The sequence below is a fragment of the Musca domestica genome, unplaced genomic scaffold, assembly GCF_030504385.1.
Source record: "Musca domestica strain aabys unplaced genomic scaffold, Musca_domestica.polishedcontigs.V.1.1 60, whole genome shotgun sequence".
NCBI lineage: Eukaryota > Metazoa > Arthropoda > Insecta > Diptera > Muscidae > Musca > Musca domestica.
Window position 1 is genome coordinate 9157 of NW_026712364.1, and position 25436 is coordinate 34592.

General features: G+C 35.6%; 1 protein-coding gene across 1 annotated transcript; it reads left to right on the plus strand.

Annotated features, from left to right (window-relative positions):
• Nucleotides 1-805: 805 nt before the first annotated feature.
• On the plus strand, nt 806-23492 carry LOC101895381 (C3 and PZP-like alpha-2-macroglobulin domain-containing protein 8; the record flags this gene model as incomplete). Its single annotated transcript, XM_020037519.2, has 5 exons — nt 806-1073; nt 1130-1217; nt 1276-2362; nt 5512-6036; nt 22849-23492. Coding segments are annotated over 5 exons (2526 nt in total), but the record flags the coding sequence as incomplete, so codon positions are not given.
• Nucleotides 23493-25436: the final 1944 nt, after the last annotated feature.

A 25436-nucleotide genomic window follows, 5' to 3' on the forward strand; every position in this document is an offset into this window, starting at 1 on the left:
ATCACTTTTATAAGTGTGAATTAGTAAGAATTTTAAAATGGCCATAACTCCTTAAATATTGAGTTTTCAGCGTTTTTAGCTATTATTTGTGATCACTTTTATAAGTGTGAATTAGTAAGAATTTTAAAATGGCCATAACTCCTTAAATATTGAGTTTTCAGCGTTTTTAGCTATTATTTGTGATCACTTTTATAAGTGTGAAATAATAGGAATTTTAAAATGGCCATAACTCCTTAAATATTGAGTTTTCAGCGTTTTTAGCTATTATTTGTGATCACTTTTATAAGTGTGAATTAGTAAGAATTTTAAAATGGCCATAACTCCTTAAATATTGAGTTTTCAGCGTTTTAGCTATTATTTGTGATCACTTTTATAAGTGTGAAATAATAGGAATTTTAAAATGGCCATAACTCCTTAAATATTGAGTTTTCAGCGTTTTTAGCTATTATTTGTGATCACTTTTATAAGTGTGAATTAGTAAGAATTTTAAAATGGCCATAACTCCTTAAATATTGAGTTTTCAGCGTTTTTAGCTATTATTTGTGATCACTTTTATAAGTGTGAAATAATAGGAATTTTAAAATGGCCATAACTCCTTAAATATTGAGTTTTCAGCGTTTTTAGCTATTATTTGTGATCACTTTTATAAGTGTGAAATAATAGGAATTTTAAAATGGCCATAACTCCTTAAATATTGAGTTTTCAGCGTTTTTAGCTATTATTTGTGATCACTTTTTTAGGCATGAATTATTGAATATTTTTAAAATAAATCATTTTCCGTGTCTTTCTATTTCATATTTTTCAGGTTTCCATTATGGCGCCCAAGCAGGTGAAACCCGGTGCAGATGTAACCCTCGAAGTGAAGGCCCAACCTAAATCCCTTGTTGCCATCCTTGCCGTTGATTTGGGTGTATATCTCCTGGATTCTTCATATGATCTGCAGAAAAACGATATACTCTACTCCTTGGAAGTGGATATCAGCGGTCTTCCCTTTTTGGCCTTAGTATATCCGGGCCTTCTCTCTGGCTTAGTTACCCTCACAAATGCCCATTATGAATTTGTGCCCTTATTACGTAAGTTGTGATGGAAAATATTGAAATGAAATATTTTATTGCAGTAAAATTTTCAGATCCTACCATCAGCCTTCCCACGCCATTTAACGAAGCTAAATTTCGTAAAAATTTCCCCGAAACCTGGATTTTTGAAAATTATGAAATGTAAGTGGCAACTAGCCTCCCAAGTAATTGCAAATTCTACAACTTGAGATTTTTCCAGAACAAATGATACCACCCAGCTGACCCTTAAAATACCGGACACAATTACCACCTGGCGTTTGACGGCATTTTCAATGAATGAGGAAACCGGTTTTGGTATTGTGCACGGACCCACAGATATAACCACAATACAACCGTTCTTTATTACCCTCAACCTACCCTATTCGGTGAAACGTGGGGAAATAGTTGCCATACCCATACAAATACACAATTATCTCAACGAAACTTTGGATACCGAAATTAGCCTCATCAATGCAAAGGAGGAATTTTATTTCATGGAATCGACAATATTCAACAGGGAAACAGGTTCCACGGAACAACAACGAACCAAACATGTAACCATGCCGGCGAATGGTGTCGATACCGTCTCATTTCTTATCAATCCCCGGCTGGCGGGTTATATTGAATTGAAAATCACCGCCAAAAATCGCCTGGCTTCCGATGGCATTATCGAAAAACTTCGTGTAGAACCAGAAGGTATAAAAAAGGAATTCAACAAGATCCAAAATATTAACGTGATACCCAGTGGCCCCGTGGAGTTATCAATTCCTCTAACCATGCATTCCAACATGGTTCTGCAATCCGAAGTAATTTCCCTCTCAGTGGTCGGGGATAATATGGCTCCCGTTCTACTGAATCTAAATGATTTGGTAAACCTGCCCACCGGTTGTGGAGAACAGAATATGGCAGATTTTGCCCCGAATGTATTGGCTCTGCAATACCTTAAGTTGACGGGTCAATATCACCGGGAAGCAAAGTTGGTGTCCAAAGCCAAGCGTTTCATTGAAATCGGCTATCAGCAACAATTGACCTATCGCCATGACAATGGGGGTTATAGTGTCTTTGGCCAAAGACAAGATTTAGAAGCCAGTACCTGGCTGACGGCTTACACCATACGCTTCTTTATAAAATCCTTAAAATATGCCATTCCCATTGAGCGACACATCATTGAGAGCGGTCTGGATTATTTGGCAACGGCTCAGCGTGAGGATGGTAGTTTTCCCTACACCGGTTATCTAATTGATCCTTCGCAGCAGAATAGGTTTGGTTTCACGGCATTTATCTTGATGACCTTTCTCGAGGATGAGGTGAGTTGAGCTATTTGATGTGGACTTCTTTTTATACCCTCCACCATAGTATGGAGGGTATTCCGCTTATTACACCTCGAAATATACATTTTAGACCCCACAAAGTATATATATATATATTCTTGATCAGCATAAAATTCTATGTCGATTTAGCGATATCCGTCCGTCTGTTCGTATATCCGTCTGCCGTCTGTGGAAATCACTCTACCTACCGATCAAATTGAAGTAGGTTGATGAAATTTTACTCAAATGTGTATTATGTCTGCAGGACTTTTGATATTGAAAATGGGCCATGTAGGTCCACGTTTTCAAATAGTCCCCATATAACGGTACCTCCGGATATTCGGTATTTTGTTGATTTTAGCGACATTATTCACCGGAATTGTTTCAAATTTGATATTTGAAGTTCGAAATGGATACTACAGCCTATGACAGAAAATTGTCTGTGCCGGTCCACGTCATCGTATAGCCCCCATATAACGGTATCTCCGGATATTCGGTATTTTGATGATTTTAGCGACATTATTAACCGGAATCATTTCAAATTTGGTATTTGAAGGTCGAAATGGATACTACAGCTTAAGACAGAAAATTATCTGTGCAGGTCTCCGTCTTCGTATAGCCCCCATATAACGGTACCTCCCGATATTCGATATTTTAATGATTTTTAGCGACATTATTTACCGGAACTATTTCACATTTAGTATTTGAAGTTGACAATGGATACTACAACCTATGACAGAAAATTATCTGTGCAGGTCCACGTCTTCGTATAGCCCCCATATAACGGTACCTCCCTATATTCGGTATTTTGATGATTTTAGCGACATTATTTGCCGAAATTGTTTGAAATTTGGTATTTGAAGTTCGTAATGGATACTACAGCCTAAGACAGAAAATTGTCTGTGCCGGTACACGTCTTCGTATAGCCTCCATATAGCGGTACCTCCCGATATTCGGTATTTTTATGATTTTAGCGACATTATTCACCGGAATTGTTTCAAATTTGGTATTTGAAGTTCGTAATAGAGACTACAGCCTCTGACAGAAAATTGTCTGTGCGGGTCCACGTCTTCATATAGCCCCCATATAACGGTACCTCCCGATATTCGGTATTTTGATGATTTTAGCGACATTATTCACCGGAATTGTTTCAAATTTGGTATTTGAAGTTCGAAATGGATACTACAGTCTGTGGCAGAAAATTGTCTGTGCAGGTCCACGTCTTCATATAGCCCCCATATAACGGTACCTCCGGATATTCGGTATTTTGATGATTTTAGCGACATTATTAACCGGAATCGTTTCAAATTAGGTATTTGAAATTCGAAGTGGATGTTACAGACTAAGACAGAAAATTATCTGTGCAGGTCCACGCCTTCGTATAGGCCCCATATATCAGTACCTCCGACTATTCGGTACTTTGATTATTTTGGCAACATTATTAACCAGAATTGTTTCAAATTTGGTATTTGAAGTTCGTAGTGGACACTACAGTCTCTGACAGAAAATTGTCTGTGCAGGTTCCCGTCTTCGTATAGTCCCCATATAACGGTACTTCCCGATATTCGGTATTTTAATGATTTTTAGCGACATTATTAACCGGAATTTTTTCAAATTTGGTATTTGAAGTTCGAAAGGGATACTACAGCCTACGACAGAAAATTGTCTGTGTAGGTTCACGTCTTCGTATAGCCCCCATATAGCGGTACCTCCCGATATTCGGTATTTTGATGATTTTAGCGATATTATTCACCGGAATCGTTTCAAATTTGGTATTTGAAGTTGGCAATGGACACAACAGCCTCTGACAGAAATTTGTCTGTGCGGGTCCATGTCTTCATATAGGCCCCATATAACGGTACCTCCCGATATTCGGTATTTTGATGATTTTAGCGACATTATTAACCGGAATCGTTTCAAATTTGGTATTTGAAGTTCGTAATGGATAATACAGCCTAAGACAGAAAATTGTCTGTGCGGGTCCACGTCTTCTTATAGCCTTCATATAACGGTACCTCCGGATATTCGGTATTTTGATGATTTTAGTGACATTATTAACCGGAATTGTTTCAAATTTAGTATTTGAAGTTCGTAATGGATACTACAGCCTATGATAGAAAATTATCTGTGCCGGTCTACGTCTTCGTATAGCCCCCATATAACGGTAACTCCCGATATTCGGTATTTAAATGATTTTTAGCGATATTTTTCACCGGAATTGTTTCAAATTTGGTATTTGAAGTTCGTAATAGATACTACAGCGTAGGACAGAAAATTGTCTGTGCCGGTCTACGTCTTCGTATAGCCCTCATATAACGGTACCTCCCTATATTCGGTATTTTGATGATTTTAGCGTCATTATTCACCGGAATTGTTTCAAATTACGTATTTAGAGTTCGAAATGGGAAATACGATCTGTGGCAGAAAATTGTCTATGCATGTCCAGGTCTTCTTATAGGCCCCATATATCAGTACCTCCCCATATTCGGTATTTTGACGAGTTTAGGTACAATACCCACCGAAATTGTTTGTCGTATTTGAAGTTCGTAATGAATGCTACAGCCTGTGACAGAAAATTTCCTATGCTGGTCCAGGTCTTCACATAGCTCCGATATAACGGTACCTCCCATTATACGATATTTTGATGATTCTAGCTATATTATTCACCGTTTCGAATTTGAATATGGCAATGGCTTCTGACAAACAATGCCTATTTAAGTCCACGTCGTAGAGACCCCAATATAACGGCTATAATCGGTATTTTTAAAATTTTAACCGAATTTTTTAAGGATTTTATTTTTTGAAAATTTCCAAATGGTGGAGGGTACTCAAAGTTCGGGCCGGCCAAACTTACTGTTTTTTAACTTGTTTAAATATATGTTTAAGGACAACTTATTCGTGGATTTTTTGAGAAATAAGTTTGAAAGTCGATTTTTAGTCTTGGGTTTTTTAAAATACTTTTGAAATTGGATTTTTAACAAAATTCTTTTTATTTATTTATTTTTATTTAATATTTTTTTTATTTTATTATAATTTTTTGATTTTATTATTTATTTTATTTTTTTCATTTAATAATTTTTTAATTTTATTTATTTTGTTTATTTATTTATTATTTATTTTTTTATTTAATTATTTTTTTATTTCAGAAATTGGCCCGCAAACATCCCATAACCATAAGAAAAGGTTTGAACTTCCTTTCAGGCAGTATGAATCGAACCAACGACATGTATGCCCTGTCCATTATGGCTGTGACCCTACAAATGGCCAAAAACTATACCACTTCGAGGACGATTTTGGATAAAATAATACAACGTAAAAAGTCATCCCACGACTTAGTTTGGTGGAGTCAAAATGATCGAAATATGGCAAAAGATGTTGAAATAACTGGCTACGTTTTGATGGCCATGTTAGAGATTGGCTATAGTGTGGAGGTGGCTAAAAAAGCTTTCAATTGGTTGACACAGCAACGTAACGCTAAGGGAGGTTTCCAATCTAGCCAGGATACTGTGGTGGGAGTACAGGCTTTAATTAAATATTCCGTGAAATATAGGGTCACGGGGAGTATTAATGTCACAGTTAACTATACGGCTATGGATAATAACACGCAGATCGTGAAGATTGGTGAAATGGTTGTGGATGCCAGGAATATGAAAATCGTTCAAATGGAAGAGGTAAGTGTGGAATGGGGGAGATTACTACCAAAAATAATAGATAAGGAATAGCATTTTCAAATGGGATCCAATGATATTCTTAGGGATCGGAGAGAGAGAGGGGTGGGTAGTATTTGATTACAAGATTACAGATCCAAGTATAAAAAGGAAAACTAAAGAGGGTATTGATAGATAACCTGTGTGTTTGACTTGTTGGAAGAAAGTAAATCCTTAGGGACCACCTGCATAGGGGTCGTTATAGACATCCATGAATGAGTCTTTGAAGATGCCAAAAGGGCGTCTTTAAAAAATTGTCCAAAAGGGTGAAGTTGAAAAGAAAGAGAGGAAGTTTAATGACGGACAGGAGGAACCAAAAATATGTCGTTAGAGGTGACCAAAAATGTGTCCTTAGAGGTCAGAAAATGTAGTCTTTTAAGACGTCAAAAAGAAGTCTATGAAGGCGACCAGAGGGGAATCCTTGAAGGCCACCAGAAGTGAATCTTTAAACGACCTGGAGGAACACTTTAAACACCAGAAGGGAGTGTTTGAAGGTGACAAGAAGGGAGTCTTTGAAGGCGACCAGAAGGGAGTCTTTGAAGGTGACAAGAAGGGAGTCTTTGAAGGCGACCAGAAGGGAGTCTTTGAAGGCGACTAGAAGGGAGTCTTTGAGATGACCAGAAGAAAGTCTTTCAAGTCGACAAAAAGCGAGTTTTGAAGGCGACCATAAGGGTGAGTTTAAATGGGACCAAAGGAGTCTTTGAAGTCGACAAGAATGTAGCCTTTAAAGCGCCTAAAATGGGGTTTCGAGGACAACCAGAGGAAAGTCTTTAAAGGCGACCAGAAGGGAGCCTAGTAAGCGATCAGAAGGGAATCTTTGAAGGCGGTCAAACAATAGTCTTTAAAGCACCCATAATGGGATTTCGAGAACGACTAGAAGGGAGTCTTTGAAGGTGACCAGAAGGGTGTCTTTAAAGGCGACCAGAAGGGTGTCTATGGAGGCGACCAGAAAGGAATCTTTGAAGGCAACTAGAAGGGAGTCTTTGAAGGCGACCAAAAGGGAGTTGTGAAGGCGACCAAAAGGGAGTTGTGAAGGCGACCAAAAGGGAGTTGTGAGGCGACCAGGAGGGTGAGTTTAAATGGGACCAAAGGCGACCAGAAGGTAGCCTAGTTGGCGATCAGAAGGGAGTCTTTGAAGGCGGTCAAAAAATAGCCTTTGAAGCGCCCATAAGGGGGTTTCGAGGACGGCTAGAAGGGAGCCTTTGAAGACGACCAGAAGGGAGTTTTCAAACGACCAGAAGAAAATCTTTAACTGGGACCAGAAGGGAGTCTTTAAAGACGACCAGAAGGGTGTCCTTGAAGGCGACCAGAAGAAAGTCTTTCAAGTCGACAAAAATCGAGTTTTGAAGACGATCAGAAGAGGGAGTTTAAATGGGACCAAGGGAGTCTTTGAAGGCGACCAGAAGGTAGCCTTTAAATCGTCTAAAATGGGGTTTTGAGGACGACCAGAGGGAAGTCTTTGAAGGCGACCAGAAGTGTGTCTTTGAGGCGACCAGAAGGGAGTCTTTGAGGCGACTAGAAGGGAGTCGTTGAAGGCGACCAGAAGGTAGCCTTTAAGCGCCTAGAATGGGGTTTTGAGGGCGACGGAAGGCCGGAAGGGTGAGTTTAAATGGAACTAAAGGGAGTCTTTGAAGGTAGCCTTTAAAACGCCTAGAATGGGGTTTTGAGGACGACCAGAGGAAAGTCTTTGAAGGGGACCAGAAGGGTGTCTTTGAAGGCGACCAGAAGGGAGTCTTTGAAGGCGACCAGAAGGGTGTCTTTGAAGGCGGTCAAAAAATAGTCTTTAAAGCGCCCATAAGCGGGTTTCAAGGACGAGTAGAAGGGAGTCTTTTAAGGTGACAACAGGACAGTCTTTGAAGGCGACCAGAAGGGTGTCCTTGAAGGCGTCCAGAAGGGAACCTAGTTGGCGATCAGAAGGGAGTCTTTGAGGCGACCAGAAGTAAGTCTTTCAAGTCGACAAAAAGCAAGTTTTGAAGACGACCAGAAGGGTGAATTTAAATGGAGCCAAAGGGAGTCTTTGAAAGCGAACAGAAAGTAGCCTTTAAAGCGCCTAGAAAAGGGTTTTGAGGACGACCAGAGGAAAGTCTTTGAAGGCGACCAGAAGGGTGTCTTTGAAGGCGACCAGAACGGAGTCTTTGAAGGCGACCAGAAGGGAGTTTTTGAAGGTGACCAGAAGGGAGCCTAGTTGGCGATCAGAAGAGAGTCTTTGAAGGCGGTCAAAAAAATAATTTTTAAAGCGCCCATAAGGGGGTTTGGGGACGACTAGAAGGGAGTCTTTGAAGGCAACCAGAAGGGAGTCTTTCAAGTCGACAAAAAGTGAGTTTTGAAGGCGACCAGAAGGGTGAGTTTAAATGGGACCAAAGGGAGTCTTTGAAGGCGACCAGAAGGTAGCCTTTAAAGCGCCTAGAATGGGGTTTTGAGGACGACCAGAGGAAAGTCCTTGAAGGCGACCCGAAGAAAATCTTTCAAGACGACCAAAAGGGTGTCTTTGAAGGCGACCAGAAAGGAATCTTTGAAGGCAACCAGAAGGGAGTTTTTGAAGGTGTGGAGAAGGGAGTCTTTAATCCGACCAGAAAGGGAGTCTTTGAAGGCAACCAGAAGAGAGTCTTTAAAGGCGACCAGAAGGGAACCTAGTAGGCGATCAGAAGGGAGTCTTTGAAGGCGGTAAAAAAATAGTCTTTAAAGCGCCCATAAGGGGTTTCGAGGACGACTAGAAGGGAGTATTAGAAGGCGACCAGAAGGGAGTCTTCAAACGACCAGAAGAAAATCTTTAACTGCGACTAGAAGGGATTCTTTAAAGACGAGAAGAAGCAAATCTTTAAAGGCGACCAGAAGCGAGTTCTGTAGGCCACTAGAAGGGAGTTCTGTAGGCCACCAGAAGGGAGTCTTTGAAGGCGATCAGAAGGGAATCTTTATAGGCGGCCAAATTGGAGTTTCTAAGGCAAGCAAATGGAGTTTTTTTTTTTTTTTTTTTTTTTTTGTGTCAAAAAAAGTATTCTTAAGAGGAGGCCAAGAATTTTAATCATTCTTAATAGTATTATATTTTTTAAAAACTAAAGTGAGTTTCCTCCCTTTGGCGAAACTCGCGTTAAAAAATAACACGTCAATTAAAGTTTGCTGCTGGAATAGAACTAAATCTTTATTTGTGAATGAGTGCAATATACATAATTGTTTATTCTAATTCTAGATACATCGTATGATTATTTATTGGTCTTTTGATTCGATCGTATGATTTGAAATACGATCGATTGTGTGATTTGCAAGAAGGGTGTGGCTTTTTTTTTCTAAATGACAGATGGTACGATAATTGTAATATGAATACGATAATTGTAATATGAATATATTGCCAAGTCATTGGAAAGGCATTTTGGTTTGGGTTATAACACCCCCGGACGAAGACTCTTTCCCGTGTTCCAAAGGAGCTGAGGGGAAGGGCATAGTTACTTTTACTTTTACTGTGCTTGATCTATATTTTACATACAGATACAATGCTATAATAAGTATAATTACAGCTGTCAAGACTATTACTGTGTAATTAGTTACTTTCTGTTCAAATTTTATTTCTGATATGAATTCGGTATTTTTAATATGATGATACTGTATTTCCTCTAAAGAATCATATGAATCATTTATCATATGTATGTCTCTGTAGGGATTTGGAATTATTAACATGTTTTGAAACATTACTTTATTGTACCATTTGTCCAATTTTACTTTGCAATTTTCTATGATCAGCATGTGATTTCCAGATAATTTTAATGGGTATTTGTTACATGTATGATTAACAATTTGATTAGTATTTATAGCAATTATAATATTTAAGCCAATTTCGACAACTTTTGGTTTAGTATTTTGTATATAATGACATTTCATGAGCTTATAATTAAACAGATTGGATATACAATCATCCTCAACTTCCCTTAGATTTGGTGTTTCATTAACATCATAATAAATTTTATTATCTTTTGTGATATACAATTTTTCTGCAATATTAATTTGCATTTTTTCTTTATTAGGTATTGGTTGAATATATACTTCTTGGAATATTTTAGGATTATATTGGGGTACTTTTAAGACAAATACTATATTATTTTTGTAAAGGGCTAAATTCATCTTAATTTCTTTCATTTTATCTATGGTTATATTATATATTCTAATTTCTTCATCACTCAGGATATCTCGAGTGAGAATATTTAATTTGGAAGCCAAGATTAGGTCTCTTACTTTATCTAATAATTTGCCCATATGATCAATTTGGTATTTAAGACGGTAAACTTTATCAGCTTTTGCTGTGTTATCTTTAATTGATTTAACGTTTGACATGCTCTTAATCAACAGTTTTGTTTGGTCATTATATAATTTTGTTAAGTTAGCTAATTGATTGTCAATTTGTGTATTTATGTGTATTTGATTATTAGTTTGCGTTATTATATTATGTTCATTCTTCTCCAAATTTTGCAGTTGTCTTTCAATCTCTTCTCTATCATTATTATCCATTGTACCATATAGATATTTTAATCCTGTACCAAAAAGATTAATTAAACCTCTTCTATTTCTAGCTTGATGGGGAATAATACTTTTAAGTCGTAAATGTATGTGCTCGATTTCAAGCGATAAAAATGAATCATTAATATGCGAAACTTCCTCTCCCAATTCATTCAAAAAATCCATATATTTTGTGGTGTTAAATATGTGAAGAATTTTAATATAGTCATCTATTAACATTTTGTCATTAAGTTGTATCATTGCATATCCGTTGCCTTTATTCAAATCGACTACCTCGAGCTTCTGCGCTACCACTGGGGATATCATCAAGAAAATCGCCAGCAAGGACTTCCAGAGACCTGGAAAGACATTTCCTTTTAATGAACTGGTCTTTATGAAGTATTGTATTTCGGTTATCTAATTTATATTTTTTGTCATTAATTTTCCGTGTAGTCAACTGTTTTATTTTAGTCTCGGTCTTATGAGGGATTGCTGTTCTTCCAAATTTAGGATTAATATCTTCATCCTTTCTTTCTTTATTTCTGTATTTTAACATCTTTTCCTTTGCTGTTTCAATTTCATTATAAACTTTTTCCATATGAATATCTGAGTTATAAAAATGAAGGTCAATGGGTTTCTGTTTCGTAGAAAGATGTAAACTATTGTTGTATGCCTGTAATGCCTGCAAAGGTAAATCATAGTTGTATGCTACATCATTATTTTCCTCCCTAATTTTTAATATTCTAATATTCTCATTTAAACTGCTATGAAAACGTTCAATGTCCGAATTACCAGTATGTCTATGAGGTGTTGTAAAGTGATACTGAATATCATTATCTTCAAGGTGTCCCGTAATACTGGATTAGAAAACGTCGGGTCATTATCCATAGTAATCTTTTGGGGTTTCTTCATGATGAGGAACAATTTATTTACAGCTTTTATAGCCTGTAATGGTGTTTTGTCAGATAATTCTTCCATTGCTGCATATTTTGTAAATTTGTCAATCATGGTCAAATAAAATATTTGGTTATTAAGATACCAAATATCCAAGTGGTAATGAACATAAGGTCCATGTGGTGTTTCCGTTTTCTCGAATGGTAATTTGACGGGGTTTCTTTCTATTTTGAAATTACATATAACGCAGTTATTTATAATTTTAACAATTTCCTTTTTCATATTCGGATAATAGTATTTCCTTTTTAATTCAATATATGTTTTATCTATTCCTGGATGATTGTTTTCAAATCGGTGGTGTCTATTTATGATTTCTAGGAGTTCTTCGTATCTAACATCTTGCAGAAATTTAGTTGTTAATATGATTTCAAATTGTTTTGTATTTAAAGGATTATCTTTTGTGGTTTTATATTTTTCCTGTAATTTCAATAAAATTTCCGTATCCTCACAATACAATGCTGAAAGATTATTTTCCATGGCTTCATTCAATATTCGTGATATTAATTCGTCGTCGAATGTTTCATAAGCGTATATTTTCCTATTCCTATCAATATCCGTTCATGTGTCGTCTTATTGTCCTTGGAATTGTCAATTTTTATTTGGTTCTTGTAGTGCTGAAGAGGTTTCTCTGATATCTTAAAGAAATTATGGCCATCTTCGTCAGCACTGTGTATTTTAGAAGTAGGTGAAGGTGGTCTTTTCTTTAAATGTTCATCCAAATGTTTCCTAAGCAGATTCTTCTTACTAAACATTTTATTACATATCTCACATTTATGTTTTCTTTTAGCTGTGATTGCATTAACTTCTCTAATTCTTGAGAGAGCATCAGCTACTATATTATCCTTTCCTTCTACATGTTTGATGTCAAATTCGTATTCATTTAACCTCATTTTCCAACGGATTAGTTTGGAATTAGGGTCCTTAAGATTTGCCAGCCATATAAGGGGTTTATGATCGGTTCTTAGTTCGAATTTCCTACCGTAAAGATAATGTCTGAATTGCTTAACTGCCCAAACAATTGCAAGTAATTCTTTTTCAACTGTGGAATAATTAATCTCATGACGGTTTAAAGTGCGTGAAGCAAACGCTATTGGTCCATTGCTTTGTGACAGGACGGCTCCTAATGCATAATTACTAGCATCGGTAGTCAGAGTAAAACCTCTTTTCAAAATCCGGGTATTGAAGTACCATATCGGACATCAGAATCTGTTGTAACTTCTTAAATGCTTGTACATAGTCAGCATCTTCAGTATTAATTATTGCATCTTTTTTAAGTCTCATGGTCAAGGGTTTTGCAATTTTTGCATAACTTGGGATAAACTTTCTGTAATAACCCGTTAATCCCAGAAAACTTTGTATTTCCTTAACATCTTTTGGTATGGGGAACTCCTTAATACATCTTATTTTATTCGGGTTTGGTTTTATCCCATTATTAGTCACTACATGTCCTAAAAATTCAGTCTCTTTTTTCAAGAAGTCTGATTTATTTAAGGATACTTTTAGATTTGCAACTTCTAATGTTTTCAAAACTTTTCCCAAGTTTTCCATATGCTCCTGTAATGAAGTCGAAAATACTAAAATATCATCCATGTATACCACACATATCCTGTTTATATGCTCTCTGAGCACGTTGTTCATCATTCGCTGAAAAGTTGCCGGAGCATTCTTTAGACCGAATGGCATTCTTATAAATTCATAATGTCCATTTGTTGTAGAGAATGCTGTTTTTTCCCTATCTTTTGGATCTACCTCAATCTGATAAAATCCCTTTGTTAAGTCCAATGTTGTGAAATAGTTAGCTCGACCTAGTTTATCTAGTATGTCGTCAATTACTGGTATTGGATATCTATCATCTTCAGTGATAGCATTCAATTTTCTATAGCCTATAACAATTCTCCATTCCTTGTTTCCTACTTTATCTTCCTTCTTGGGTACTACCCAGATAGGAGAATTATATGGAGATGAACTATGCTTTATTATACCTTGTTCTAGCATTTCATTCATTTGTCGATCTACCTCTTCAGTATGTATTGCTGGATACCTATATGATTTCGTATATACAGGGCCATGATCTCCTGTTTCTATCTTGTGCTTTATCTCATTGGTAAAGGTCAGATCATCTCCCGGATGGTAAAAGGCATTTTCATATTTAGTTATTAATCTTTGGAGCTCTGATTTTTCTTCTGTATTTAGGTGGTCTGTCCTTAGCTGCTCAGTAATTCCTAGTATGTTAATATGATGGAGTTCTGGCAATGTTTGTAGTGAAAATTCGTCATCTTCAGAATCTCCTTCAAATATATCCTGAACTTTTGACCGTTAATACTTACTTCTTTTTTCCTATAATCAATTACAGAACAATTTTCTTGTAATGTTTGGTTGCCTAATATTCCATCGAAGAATTTGTGAAAGGTATACACCCTAAATGTTGTACCTGAATTAAGGGGAATCTTAATAGAATTTTTTGGAAAATGGGCATTGCGGTCAACCGTAATGACACCTGCTGCAGTTTTAATGTATATTGGAGTGTGAGAATTTTTTATATACTGTGGAGGACAATGATCTTTACATATTAGATTTTCTGTGGAACCCGTGTCAATTAATAATCTTGTTTTCCTTGATCTTCCTTTGAGTATGATATAGGGAAGTCCGGTGGCTCCTTGTAAGGAACTAACCGAAAATTTTCCGCTTTGGCTTCAAAATTTTCATTAGTACCATACTCATATTCAGAACTGTATTGATCTTCTTTATTATCCTGATATACACTGTCTTGATACAAATCATCTTGATACATTTCGCTTATCTCTATTTTATTGTTAATACCTTCTAAATTCTTACATGATTTCTGCTCCTGGTGGTGTGTCTGCCTTTTTGATTGTTGAGATGCATCAACATCCATTGATTCATGCTTTTGTTGATATGATGTTGGAGGCTGTTGTCTGATTTGTGGTTGCTGAGGCTTGTAGTAAGGTTGTTGCGATCCATGTTGCTGGAAATTTGGTTGTACAATTCTCGGCTGCCAATGTTGTTGTTGTTGGTAATGTGGCTGCATTATCCTTGGTTGCCAATGTTGCTGTTGTTGGTAATGTGGCTGCATTATCGTTGGTTGCCAATGTTGCTGTTGTTGGTAATGTGGCTGCATTATTTTTGGTTGCCAATGTTGTTGTTGGGGACTTGGTTGTGGTTTGTCCTTCTTCTTTTCGTTGTTCAGGAATCCCGCAGAGCTCAATTCATGCAAAGCTTCCTCCATACTTTGTGGTTTTAATGCGCATAATACAGTCCTCATATGGATTGGAAGACGTGTTATAAAAGTCTTCAGACCAGTTTGGATATTCCTATCGACTTCATCCAATCGATTCTCCTGACCACATTTTTGGTTAAGAATTGCTAGTTTGTGTTGGATGTGGTTGTAGAAATCCATAGTATCTCCTTTATACTGCGCTGCTCTCAGTTCCTGATATAATTGGTCCACAGTGGCAAAGCCACCAAAGTTGGTATTTAGCATCGCTTTTATGTCAGTCCAAAGGGTCAAATGGGGATGAACCTCCATTGCTCTTCTGGCGTTTCCAGTTAGTTTTGATTTTACGATGTTCATACACATTCTTTGAGCTTGTTCGTTGTATAACATTAATGTAGGAATTATGTCATCTACATTTGTTATGAATATTGTGAGGTCTTCCTTCTTCCCATCAAATTCCCTTAATTTTTCAATATATGTAAGGGGATTGATGTCTAGCGTACGTAATTGTATGTTGTTTTGCGCTGGGTTAAGGGCTGGTTGATTTGCGTTATTCATTTTGTTTCAATTTTTTATAATCTTATTAATGTTCCAAATTTCACTTCGTTGCTATTTTTTGGCTATTTGTAAGTCTTTAATGTTTTTTAGTTTTCCTCTAATGTTTTACCACTTTCACTTTTTAAGTTTCGTAATTATTTCTTATATTGTAATTATTTGCTTTTTTAAATTTGTAACAATTTGTTAATCTTAAAAATTTATTTCTCTCTTATTAGGATGTGATGTCCACTTTTAACTTTTCCTAGTTTTCTTGTTTAACGTAATTTTGTTAACTTGTTTCTTTTTTACTATTCACTAAAATGTTTCTTTAATCACTAAGTTTATTGTCCCTTTCCGGAGGACTTATCCTTTTACGTAGGATTTCGTTTCACGGACTACCAAACGATCATGGTAATCCTACCGACTGCGCCAATTTTAATCATTCTTAATAGTATTATATTTTTTAAAAACTAAAGTGAGTTTCCTCCCTTTGGCGAAACTCGCGTTAAAAATAACACGTCAATTAAAGTTTGCTGCTGGAATAGAACTAAATCTTTATTTGTGAATGAGTGCAATATACATAATTGTTTATTCTAATTCTAGATACATCGTATGATTATTTATTGGTCTTTTGATTCGATCGTATGATTTGAAATACGATCGATTGTGTGATTTGCAAGAAGGGTGTGGCTTTTTTTTCTAAATGACAGATGGTACGATAATTGTAATATGAATACGATAATTGTAATATGAATATATTGCCAAGTCATTGGAAAGGCATTTTGGTTTGGGTTATAACACCCCCGGACGAAGACTCTTTCCCGTGTTCCAAAGGAGCTGAGGGGAAGGGCATAGTTACTTTTACTTTTACTGTGCTTGATCTATATTTTACATACAGATACAATGCTATAATAAGTATAATTACAGCTGTCAAGACTATTACTGTGTAATTAGTTACTTTCTGTTCAAATTTTATTTCTGATATGAATTCGGTATTTTTAATATGATGATACTGTATTTCCTCTAAAGAATCATATGAATCATTTATCATATGTATGTCTCTGTAGGGATTTGGAATTATTAACATGTTTTGAAACATTACTTTATTGTACCATTTGTCCAATTTTACTTTGCAATTTTCTATGATCAGCATGTGATTTCCAGATAATTTTAATGGGTATTTGTTACATGTATGATTAACAATTTGATTAGTATTTATAGCAATTATAATATTTAAGCCAATTTCGACAACTTTTGGTTTAGTATTTTGTATATAATGACATTTCATGAGCTTATAATTAAACAGATTGGATATACAATCATCCTCAACTTCCCTTAGATTTGGTGTTTCATTAACATCATAATAAATTTTATTATCTTTTGTGATATACAATTTTTCTGCAATATTAATTTGCATTTTTTCTTTATTAGGTATTGGTTGAATATATACTTCTTGGAATATTTTAGGATTATATTGGGGTACTTTTAAGACAAATACTATATTATTTTTGTAAAGGGCTAAATTCATCTTAATTTCTTTCATTTTATCTATGGTTATATTATATATTCTAATTTCTTCATCACTCAGGATATCTCGAGTGAGAATATTTAATTTGGAAGCCAAGATTAGGTCTCTTACTTTATCTAATAATTTGCCCATATGATCAATTTGGTATTTAAGACGGTAAACTTTATCAGCTTTTGCTGTGTTATCTTTAATTGATTTAACGTTTGACATGCTCTTAATCAACAGTTTTGTTTGGTCATTATATAATTTTGTTAAGTTAGCTAATTGATTGTCAATTGTGTATTTATGTGTATTTGATTATTAGTTTGCGTTATTATATTATGTTCATTCTTCTCCAAATTTTGCAGTTGTCTTTCAATCTCTTCTCTATCATTATTATCCATTGTACCATATAGATATTTTAATCCTGTACCAAAAAGATTAATTAAACCTCTTCTATTTCTAGCTTGATGGGGAATAATACTTTTAAGTCGTAAATGTATGTGCTCGATTTCAAGCGATAAAAATGAATCATTAATATGCGAAACTTCCTCTCCCAATTCATTCAAAAAATCCATATATTTTGTGGTGTTAAATATGTGAAGAATTTTAATATAGTCATCTATTAACATTTTGTCATTAAGTTGTATCATTGCATATCCGTTGCCTTTATTCAAATCGACTACCTCGAGCTTCTGCGCTACCACTGGGGATATCATCAAGAAAATCGCCAGCAAGGACTTCCAGAGACCTGGAAAGACATTTCCTTTTAATGAACTGGTCTTTATGAAGTATTGTATTTCGGTTATCTAATTTATATTTTTTGTCATTAATTTTCCGTGTAGTCAACTGTTTTATTTTAGTCTCGGTCTTATGAGGGATTGCTGTTCTTCCAAATTTAGGATTAATATCTTCATCCTTTCTTTCTTTATTTCTGTATTTTAACATCTTTTCCTTTGCTGTTTCAATTTCATTATAAACTTTTTCCATATGAATATCTGAGTTATAAAAATGAAGGTCAATGGGTTTCTGTTTCGTAGAAAGATGTAAACTATTGTTGTATGCCTGTAATGCCTGCAAAGGTAAATCATAGTTGTATGCTACATCATTATTTTCCTCCCTAATTTTTAATATTCTAATATTCTCATTTAAACTGCTATGAAAACGTTCAATGTCCGAATTACCAGTATGTCTATGAGGTGTTGTAAAGTGATACTGAATATCATTATCTTCAAGGTGTCCCGTAAATACTGGATTAGAAAACGTCGGGTCATTATCCATAGTAATCTTTTGGGGTTTCTTCATGATGAGGAACAATTTATTTACAGCTTTTATAGCCTGTAATGGTGTTTTGTCAGATAATTCTTCCATTGCTGCATATTTTGTAAATTTGTCAATCATGGTCAAATAAAATATTTGGTTATTAAGATACCAAATATCCAAGTGGTAATGAACATAAGGTCCATGTGGTGTTTCCGTTTTCTCGAATGGTAATTTGACGGGGTTTCTTTCTATTTTGAAATTACATATAACGCAGTTATTTATAATTTTAACAATTTCCTTTTTCATATTCGGATAATAGTATTTCCTTTTTAATTCAATATATGTTTTATCTATTCCTGGATGATTGTTTTCAAATCGGTGGTGTCTATTTATGATTTCTAGGAGTTCTTCGTATCTAACATCTTGCAGAAATTTAGTTGTTAATATGATTTCAAATTGTTTTGTATTTAAAGGATTATCTTTTGTGGTTTTATATTTTTCCTGTAATTTCAATAAAATTTCCGTATCCTCACAATACAATGCTGAAAGATTATTTTCCATGGCTTCATTCAATATTCGTGATATTAATTCGTCGTCGAATGTTTCATAAGCGTATATTTTCCTATTCCTATCAAATATCCGTTCATGTGTCGTCTTATTGTCCTTGGAATTGTCAATTTTTATTTGGTTCTTGTAGTGCTGAAGAGGTTTCTCTGATATCTTAAAGAAATTATGGCCATCTTCGTCAGCACTGTGTATTGTAGAAGTAGGTGAAGGTGGTCTTTTCTTTAAATGTTCATCCAAATGTTTCCTAAGCAGATTCTTCTTACTAAACATTTTATTACATATCTCACATTTATGTTTTCTTTTAGCTGTGATTGCATTAACTTCTCTAATTCTTGAGAGAGCATCAGCTACTATATTATCCTTTCCTTCTACATGTTTGATGTCAAATTCGTATTCATTTAACCTCATTTTCCAACGGATTAGTTTGGAATTAGGGTCCTTAAGATTTGCCAGCCATATAAGGGGTTTATGATCGGTTCTTAGTTCGAATTTCCTACCGTAAAGATAATGTCTGAATTGCTTAACTGCCCAAACAATTGCAAGTAATTCTTTTTCAACTGTGGAATAATTAATCTCATGACGGTTTAAAGTGCGTGAAGCAAACGCTATTGGTCCATTGCTTTGTGACAGGACGGCTCCTAATGCATAATTACTAGCATCGGTAGTCAGAGTAAAACCCTTTTCAAAATCCGGGTATTGAAGTACCATATCGGACATCAGAATCTGTTGTAACTTCTTAAATGCTTGTACATAGTCAGCATCTTCAGTATTAATTATTGCATCTTTTTTAAGTCTCATGGTCAAGGGTTTTGCAATTTTTGCATAACTTGGGATAAACTTTCTGTAATAACCCGTTAATCCCAGAAAACTTTGTATTTCCTTAACATCTTTTGGTATGGGGATCTCCTTAATACATCTTATTTTATTCGGGTTTGGTTTTATCCCATTATTAGTCACTACATGTCCTAAAAATTCAGTCTCTTTTTTCAAGAAGTCTGATTTATTTAAGGATACTTTTAGATTTGCAACTTCTAATGTTTTCAAAACTTTTCCCAAGTTTTCCATATGCTCCTGTAATGAAGTCGAAAATACTAAAATATCATCCATGTATACCACACATATCCTGTTTATATGCTCTCTGAGCACGTTGTTCATCATTCGCTGAAAAGTTGCCGGAGCATTCTTTAGACCGAATGGCATTCTTATAAATTCATAATGTCCATTTGTTGTAGAGAATGCTGTTTTTTCCCTATCTTTTGGATCTACCTCAATCTGATAAAATCCCTTTGTTAAGTCCAATGTTGTGAAATAGTTAGCTCGACCTAGTTTATCTAGTATGTCGTCAATTACTGGTATTGGATATCTATCATCTTCAGTGATAGCATTCAATTTTCTATAGCCTATAACAATTCTCCATTCCTTGTTTCCTACTTTATCTTCCTTCTTGGGTACTACCCAGATAGGAGAATTATATGGAGATGAACTATGCTTTATTATACCTTGTTCTAGCATTTCATTCATTTGTCGATCTACCTCTTCAGTATGTATTGCTGGATACCTATATGATTTCGTATATACAGGGCCATGATCTCCTGTTTCTATCTTGTGCTTTATCTCATTGGTAAAGGTCAGATCATCTCCCGGATGGTAAAAGGCATTTTCATATTTAGTTATTAATCTTTGGAGCTCTGATTTTTCTTCTGTATTTAGGTGGTCTGTCCTTAGCTGCTCAGTAATTCCTAGTATGTTAATATGATGGAGTTCTGGCAATGTTTGTAGTGAAAATTCGTCATCTTCAGAATCTCCTTCAAAATATATCCTGAACTTTTGACCGTTAATACTTACTTCTTTTTTCCTATAATCAATTACAGAACAATTTTCTTGTAATGTTTGGTTGCCTAATATTCCATCGAAGAATTTGTGAAAGGTATACACCCTAAATGTTGTACCTGAATTAAGGGGAATCTTAATAGAATTTTTTGGAAAATGGGCATTGCGGTCAACCGTAATGACACCTGCTGCAGTTTTAATGTATATTGGAGTGTGAGAATTTTTTATATACTGTGGAGGACAATGATCTTTACATATTAGATTTTCTGTGGAACCCGTGTCAATTAATAATCTTGTTTTCCTTGATCTTCCTTTGAGTATGATATAGGGAAGTCCGGTGGCTCCTTGTAAGGAACTAACCGAAAATTTTCCGCTTTGGCTTCAAAATTTTCATTAGTACCATACTCATATTCAGAACTGTATTGATCTTCTTTATTATCCTGATATACACTGTCTTGATACAAATCATCTTGATACATTTCGCTTATCTCTATTTTATTGTTAATACCTTCTAAATTCTTACATGATTTCTGCTCCTGGTGGTGTGTCTGCCTTTTTGATTGTTGAGATGCATCAACATCCATTGATTCATGCTTTTGTTGATATGATGTTGGAGGCTGTTGTCTGATTTGTGGTTGCTGAGGCTTGTAGTAAGGTTGTTGCGATCCATGTTGCTGGAAATTTGGTTGTACAATTCTCGGCTGCCAATGTTGTTGTTGTTGGTAATGTGGCTGCATTATCCTTGGTTGCCAATGTTGCTGTTGTTGGTAATGTGGCTGCATTATCGTTGGTTGCCAATGTTGCTGTTGTTGGTAATGTGGCTGCATTATTTTTGGTTGCCAATGTTGTTGTTGGGGACTTGGTTGTGGTTTGTCCTTCTTCTTTTCGTTGTTCAGGAATCCCGCAGAGCTCAATTCATGCAAAGCTTCCTCCATACTTTGTGGTTTTAATGCGCATAATACAGTCCTCATATGGATTGGAAGACGTGTTATAAAAGTCTTCAGACCAGTTTGGATATTCCTATCGACTTCATCCAATCGATTCTCCTGACCACATTTTTGGTTAAGAATTGCTAGTTTGTGTTGGATGTGGTTGTAGAAATCCATAGTATCTCCTTTATACTGCGCTGCTCTCAGTTCCTGATATAATTGGTCCACAGTGGCAAAGCCACCAAAGTTGGTATTTAGCATCGCTTTTATGTCAGTCCAAAGGGTCAAATGGGGATGAACCTCCATTGCTCTTCTGGCGTTTCCAGTTAGTTTTGATTTTACGATGTTCATACACATTCTTTGAGCTTGTTCGTTGTATAACATTAATGTAGGAATTATGTCATCTACATTTGTTATGAATATTGTGAGGTCTTCCTTCTTCCCATCAAATTCCCTTAATTTTTCAATATATGTAAGGGGATTGATGTCTAGCGTACGTAATTGTATGTTGTTTTGCGCTGGGTTAAGGGCTGGTTGATTTGCGTTATTCATTTTGTTTCAATTTTTTATAATCTTATTAATGTTCCAAATTTCACTTCGTTGCTATTTTTTGGCTATTTGTAAGTCTTTTAATGTTTTTTAGTTTTCCTCTAATGTTTTACCACTTTCACTTTTTAAGTTTCGTAATTATTTCTTATATTGTAATTATTTGCTTTTTTAAATTTGTAACAATTTGTTAATCTTAAAAATTTATTTCTCTCTTATTAGGATGTGATGTCCACTTTTAACTTTTCCTAGTTTTCTTGTTTAACGTAATTTTGTTAACTTGTTTCTTTTTTACTATTCACTAAAATGTTTCTTTAATCACTAAGTTTATTGTCCCTTTCCGGAGGACTTATCCTTTTACGTAGGATTTCGTTTCACGGACTACCAAACGATCATGGTAATCCTACCGACTGCGCCAATTTTAATCATTCTTAATAGTATTATATTTTTTAAAAACTAAAGTGAGTTTCCTCCCTTTGGCGAAACTCGCGTTAAAAATAACACGTCAATTAAAGTTTGCTGCTGGAATAGAACTAAATCTTTATTTGTGAATGAGTGCAATATACATAATTGTTTATTCTAATTCTAGATACATCGTATGATTATTTATTGGTCTTTTGATTCGATCGTATGATTTGAAATACGATCGATTGTGTGATTTGCAAGAAGGGTGTGGCTTTTTTTTTTCTAAATGACAGATGGTACGATAATTGTAATATGAATACGATAATTGTAATATGAATATATTGCCAAGTCATTGGAAAGGCATTTTGGTTTGGGTTATAACACAAGAGTGTGTCCCAATGGACCACCTGACGGACAATGAGAAGATTGTGATTGTTCCTACTTTCAATTTTTTTTGAGGTCCCAATTATTCGAAAAAAAAATTCATAGAATCCCATTTTCCCCGTTTTCCTTTACAGTTACCGAAAACAACGCGAGCTGTGAAAATTCTTGCCACAGGCTTTGGCAATTGCTCCCTCCAACTTACCTACCAATATTACACCAATGGCGAAGATAGTTTCCAATACTTCCAACTGGCGCCCAAAGTGGAACTACTCAATCCTGCGGAAATGTCATTGGAAATATGTTTCAGTTATATCGAACCCAGTTCGAAGGCAACAAATATGGTTGTAATGGAGGTGAATTTACCGTCCGGTTTCAGTGGAGATGAAAAGGATATGGATGAGTTGTTGGAGAACGATATTGTGCAGAGAATTGAAATGAAAAATTCCGAAACTACAATCATTGTGTATTCGGCCCAGCTGATGGCCGAGGAGAAGAGCTGCTTGAGTCTGATGGCCTATAAAATACATGATGTTGTTTATCGCAAAGCGGCGGCCATAATTATCTATGATTATTACAATATAAGTAGGCATGATACGGTCTTTTATAAAATAGTGGCTGAGACGGCTCAGGATCATAGCTCGAAAGTGGAAAATACTCCAATTACACTTGACAACGAAAATTCTATATTTTAAGAGAATATTATTTTTATTAAAAATGTAAAGGAAAATATAATAAAAAAAACAGGACTATTACGCTCTAATACCCTTAAAAAAATTTGAAGAATTCCAGAATTCTAACTGATTTTTTTAGGTATTCGGAAAAATATTTTTTAAAAAAAAATTAATAAAAAAAGCCAACGTTTTTTTTAATCTCTAGTATTTTCCGTTCAAATCCTTGATAACAACTCAGAAGTCCTGCAAATATTATTTTTTTAAGATCCAAATATTATTTTTAAAAGCTCCACGTTTTTACCACTTCCTAAAAATCAGTATTATTGTCCATTTAAATTCTCAAAAGAGATCGGAAGATATTATATTTTCAAGCTCCAATTTTTAAATTTTAAAGTTCCACGTTTCAAATCCTCAAAAGAGATCAGAAGTCCTCCAATAAATAATTTTTTAAGCTCCAAATATAAAATTCTAAAATTCCCCTTTTTTGCCACTTCCCAGTTTTTTTATTTAATCCTTTCGTGTCCTTTCCATTAAAATACTTCAAAAGACAAAAAAAGATCTCCACTTATGCCAAAAACAAAATCCATTGCAAATTAAATCCTTCATTTAATTTCATCTGATAATGGCAAATCAATCAAAAGTTTCAATAATGCGCTCTTCACTTTAATTCTTCGATTTTCGTTTTTTTTTTCGACCTAAAGAGAATAGCGAATGAAGCGAATGAAGCTGCGAAATGGCGAACAAAATAAAACTTTTGTTTTTAATGCGCTTTTGTTCGCACGCCGCCTTGCCAGTAGCTCTTCTCATCATCCATGAATGATGGCTGTCAGGACAATGGATTTTAGAAAAGTTGAGGAGATTCTAGTTTTTATTTTTCCGCGAAAAGAAAGTTACAACGACAGCTAGACCATTGGCAGGAGCAAACAAAATAATCTGCACGTCCTTATCTGCAATTGTGTAGACAACGATAGTCGTAAGTTAGAAGCAATGAAAAACCAAAAAAAAGGAAATATTCCTTGGGTTTTACTTGGGTTTGAAAAAGAAGGGAACGCTTAAAAGCGACCAGAAGAGAGTTTTTAAAGAGGGCCAGAAGAAGATATTTAAAGGCGACAAAAAGAAATTCTTGAAAGCAACCAAAAGCGAGTCTAAGAAGGTGACTAGAAGGGAGTCTTTAATTCGACCAGAAGAGAATTTTTAATTCGATCAGAAGAGAGTCTTTGGAGGCGACCAGAAGGGAGTCTTTAAAGGCGACCAGAAGGTAGTCTTAAATGGCGACCAGAACGGAGTCTTCCAAGGCGTTCAGAATGGACTTTTGAATTCGACGGGAGTACTTGAGGCGACCAGAATAAAGTCTTTCAAGTCGAACAAAAGCGAGTCTTGAAGGCGACCAGTTGGGCGAGTTTAATTGGGACCATAGGGAGTCATTGAAGGCGACCAGAAGGGAGCCTTAGAAGGCGATCAGAAGGGAGTCTTTGAAGGTGACTAGAAGGTAGCCTTTAAAGCGCATAGAATGGGGTTTTGAGGGCGACCAGAGAAAAATCTTTGAACGTGACCGGAAGGGAGACTTTACAAGCGTTCAAAAGGGAGTCTTAGAATGCGACCAGAAGGTTGTCTTTGAAGGCGACCCGAAGGAAGTCTTTATAGATAACCAGAATTGAGTCTTTGAAGGCGACCAGAAGGGAGTCTTAAATTCGAGCAGCAGGGGGCCTTAAAAGGTGACCTGAAGGATGTCTTTAAAGGCGAACAGAATGGATTCTTAGAAGGTGTCGAGAAGGGAGTCTTATAAGGCGAATAGATGGGAATCTTGAAAGGCGACCAGAAGGAAGTCTTAAATTCAACCGGAAGAAAGTTTTTAAAGGCGACCAAAAGGGAGTCTTTGAAAGACACCAGAAGTGGGTCCTTAGAACGATAAAAAGGGAGTTTTTAAAGCCGATCAGAAGCGAAACTTCGAAGGCGACCAGAAGGGGTCTTTACAGAAGACCAGAATAGAGTCTTTGAAGATGGCGAGAAGGGAGTCTTAGAAGGCGAACAAAAGGAAGTCGATAAAGGCG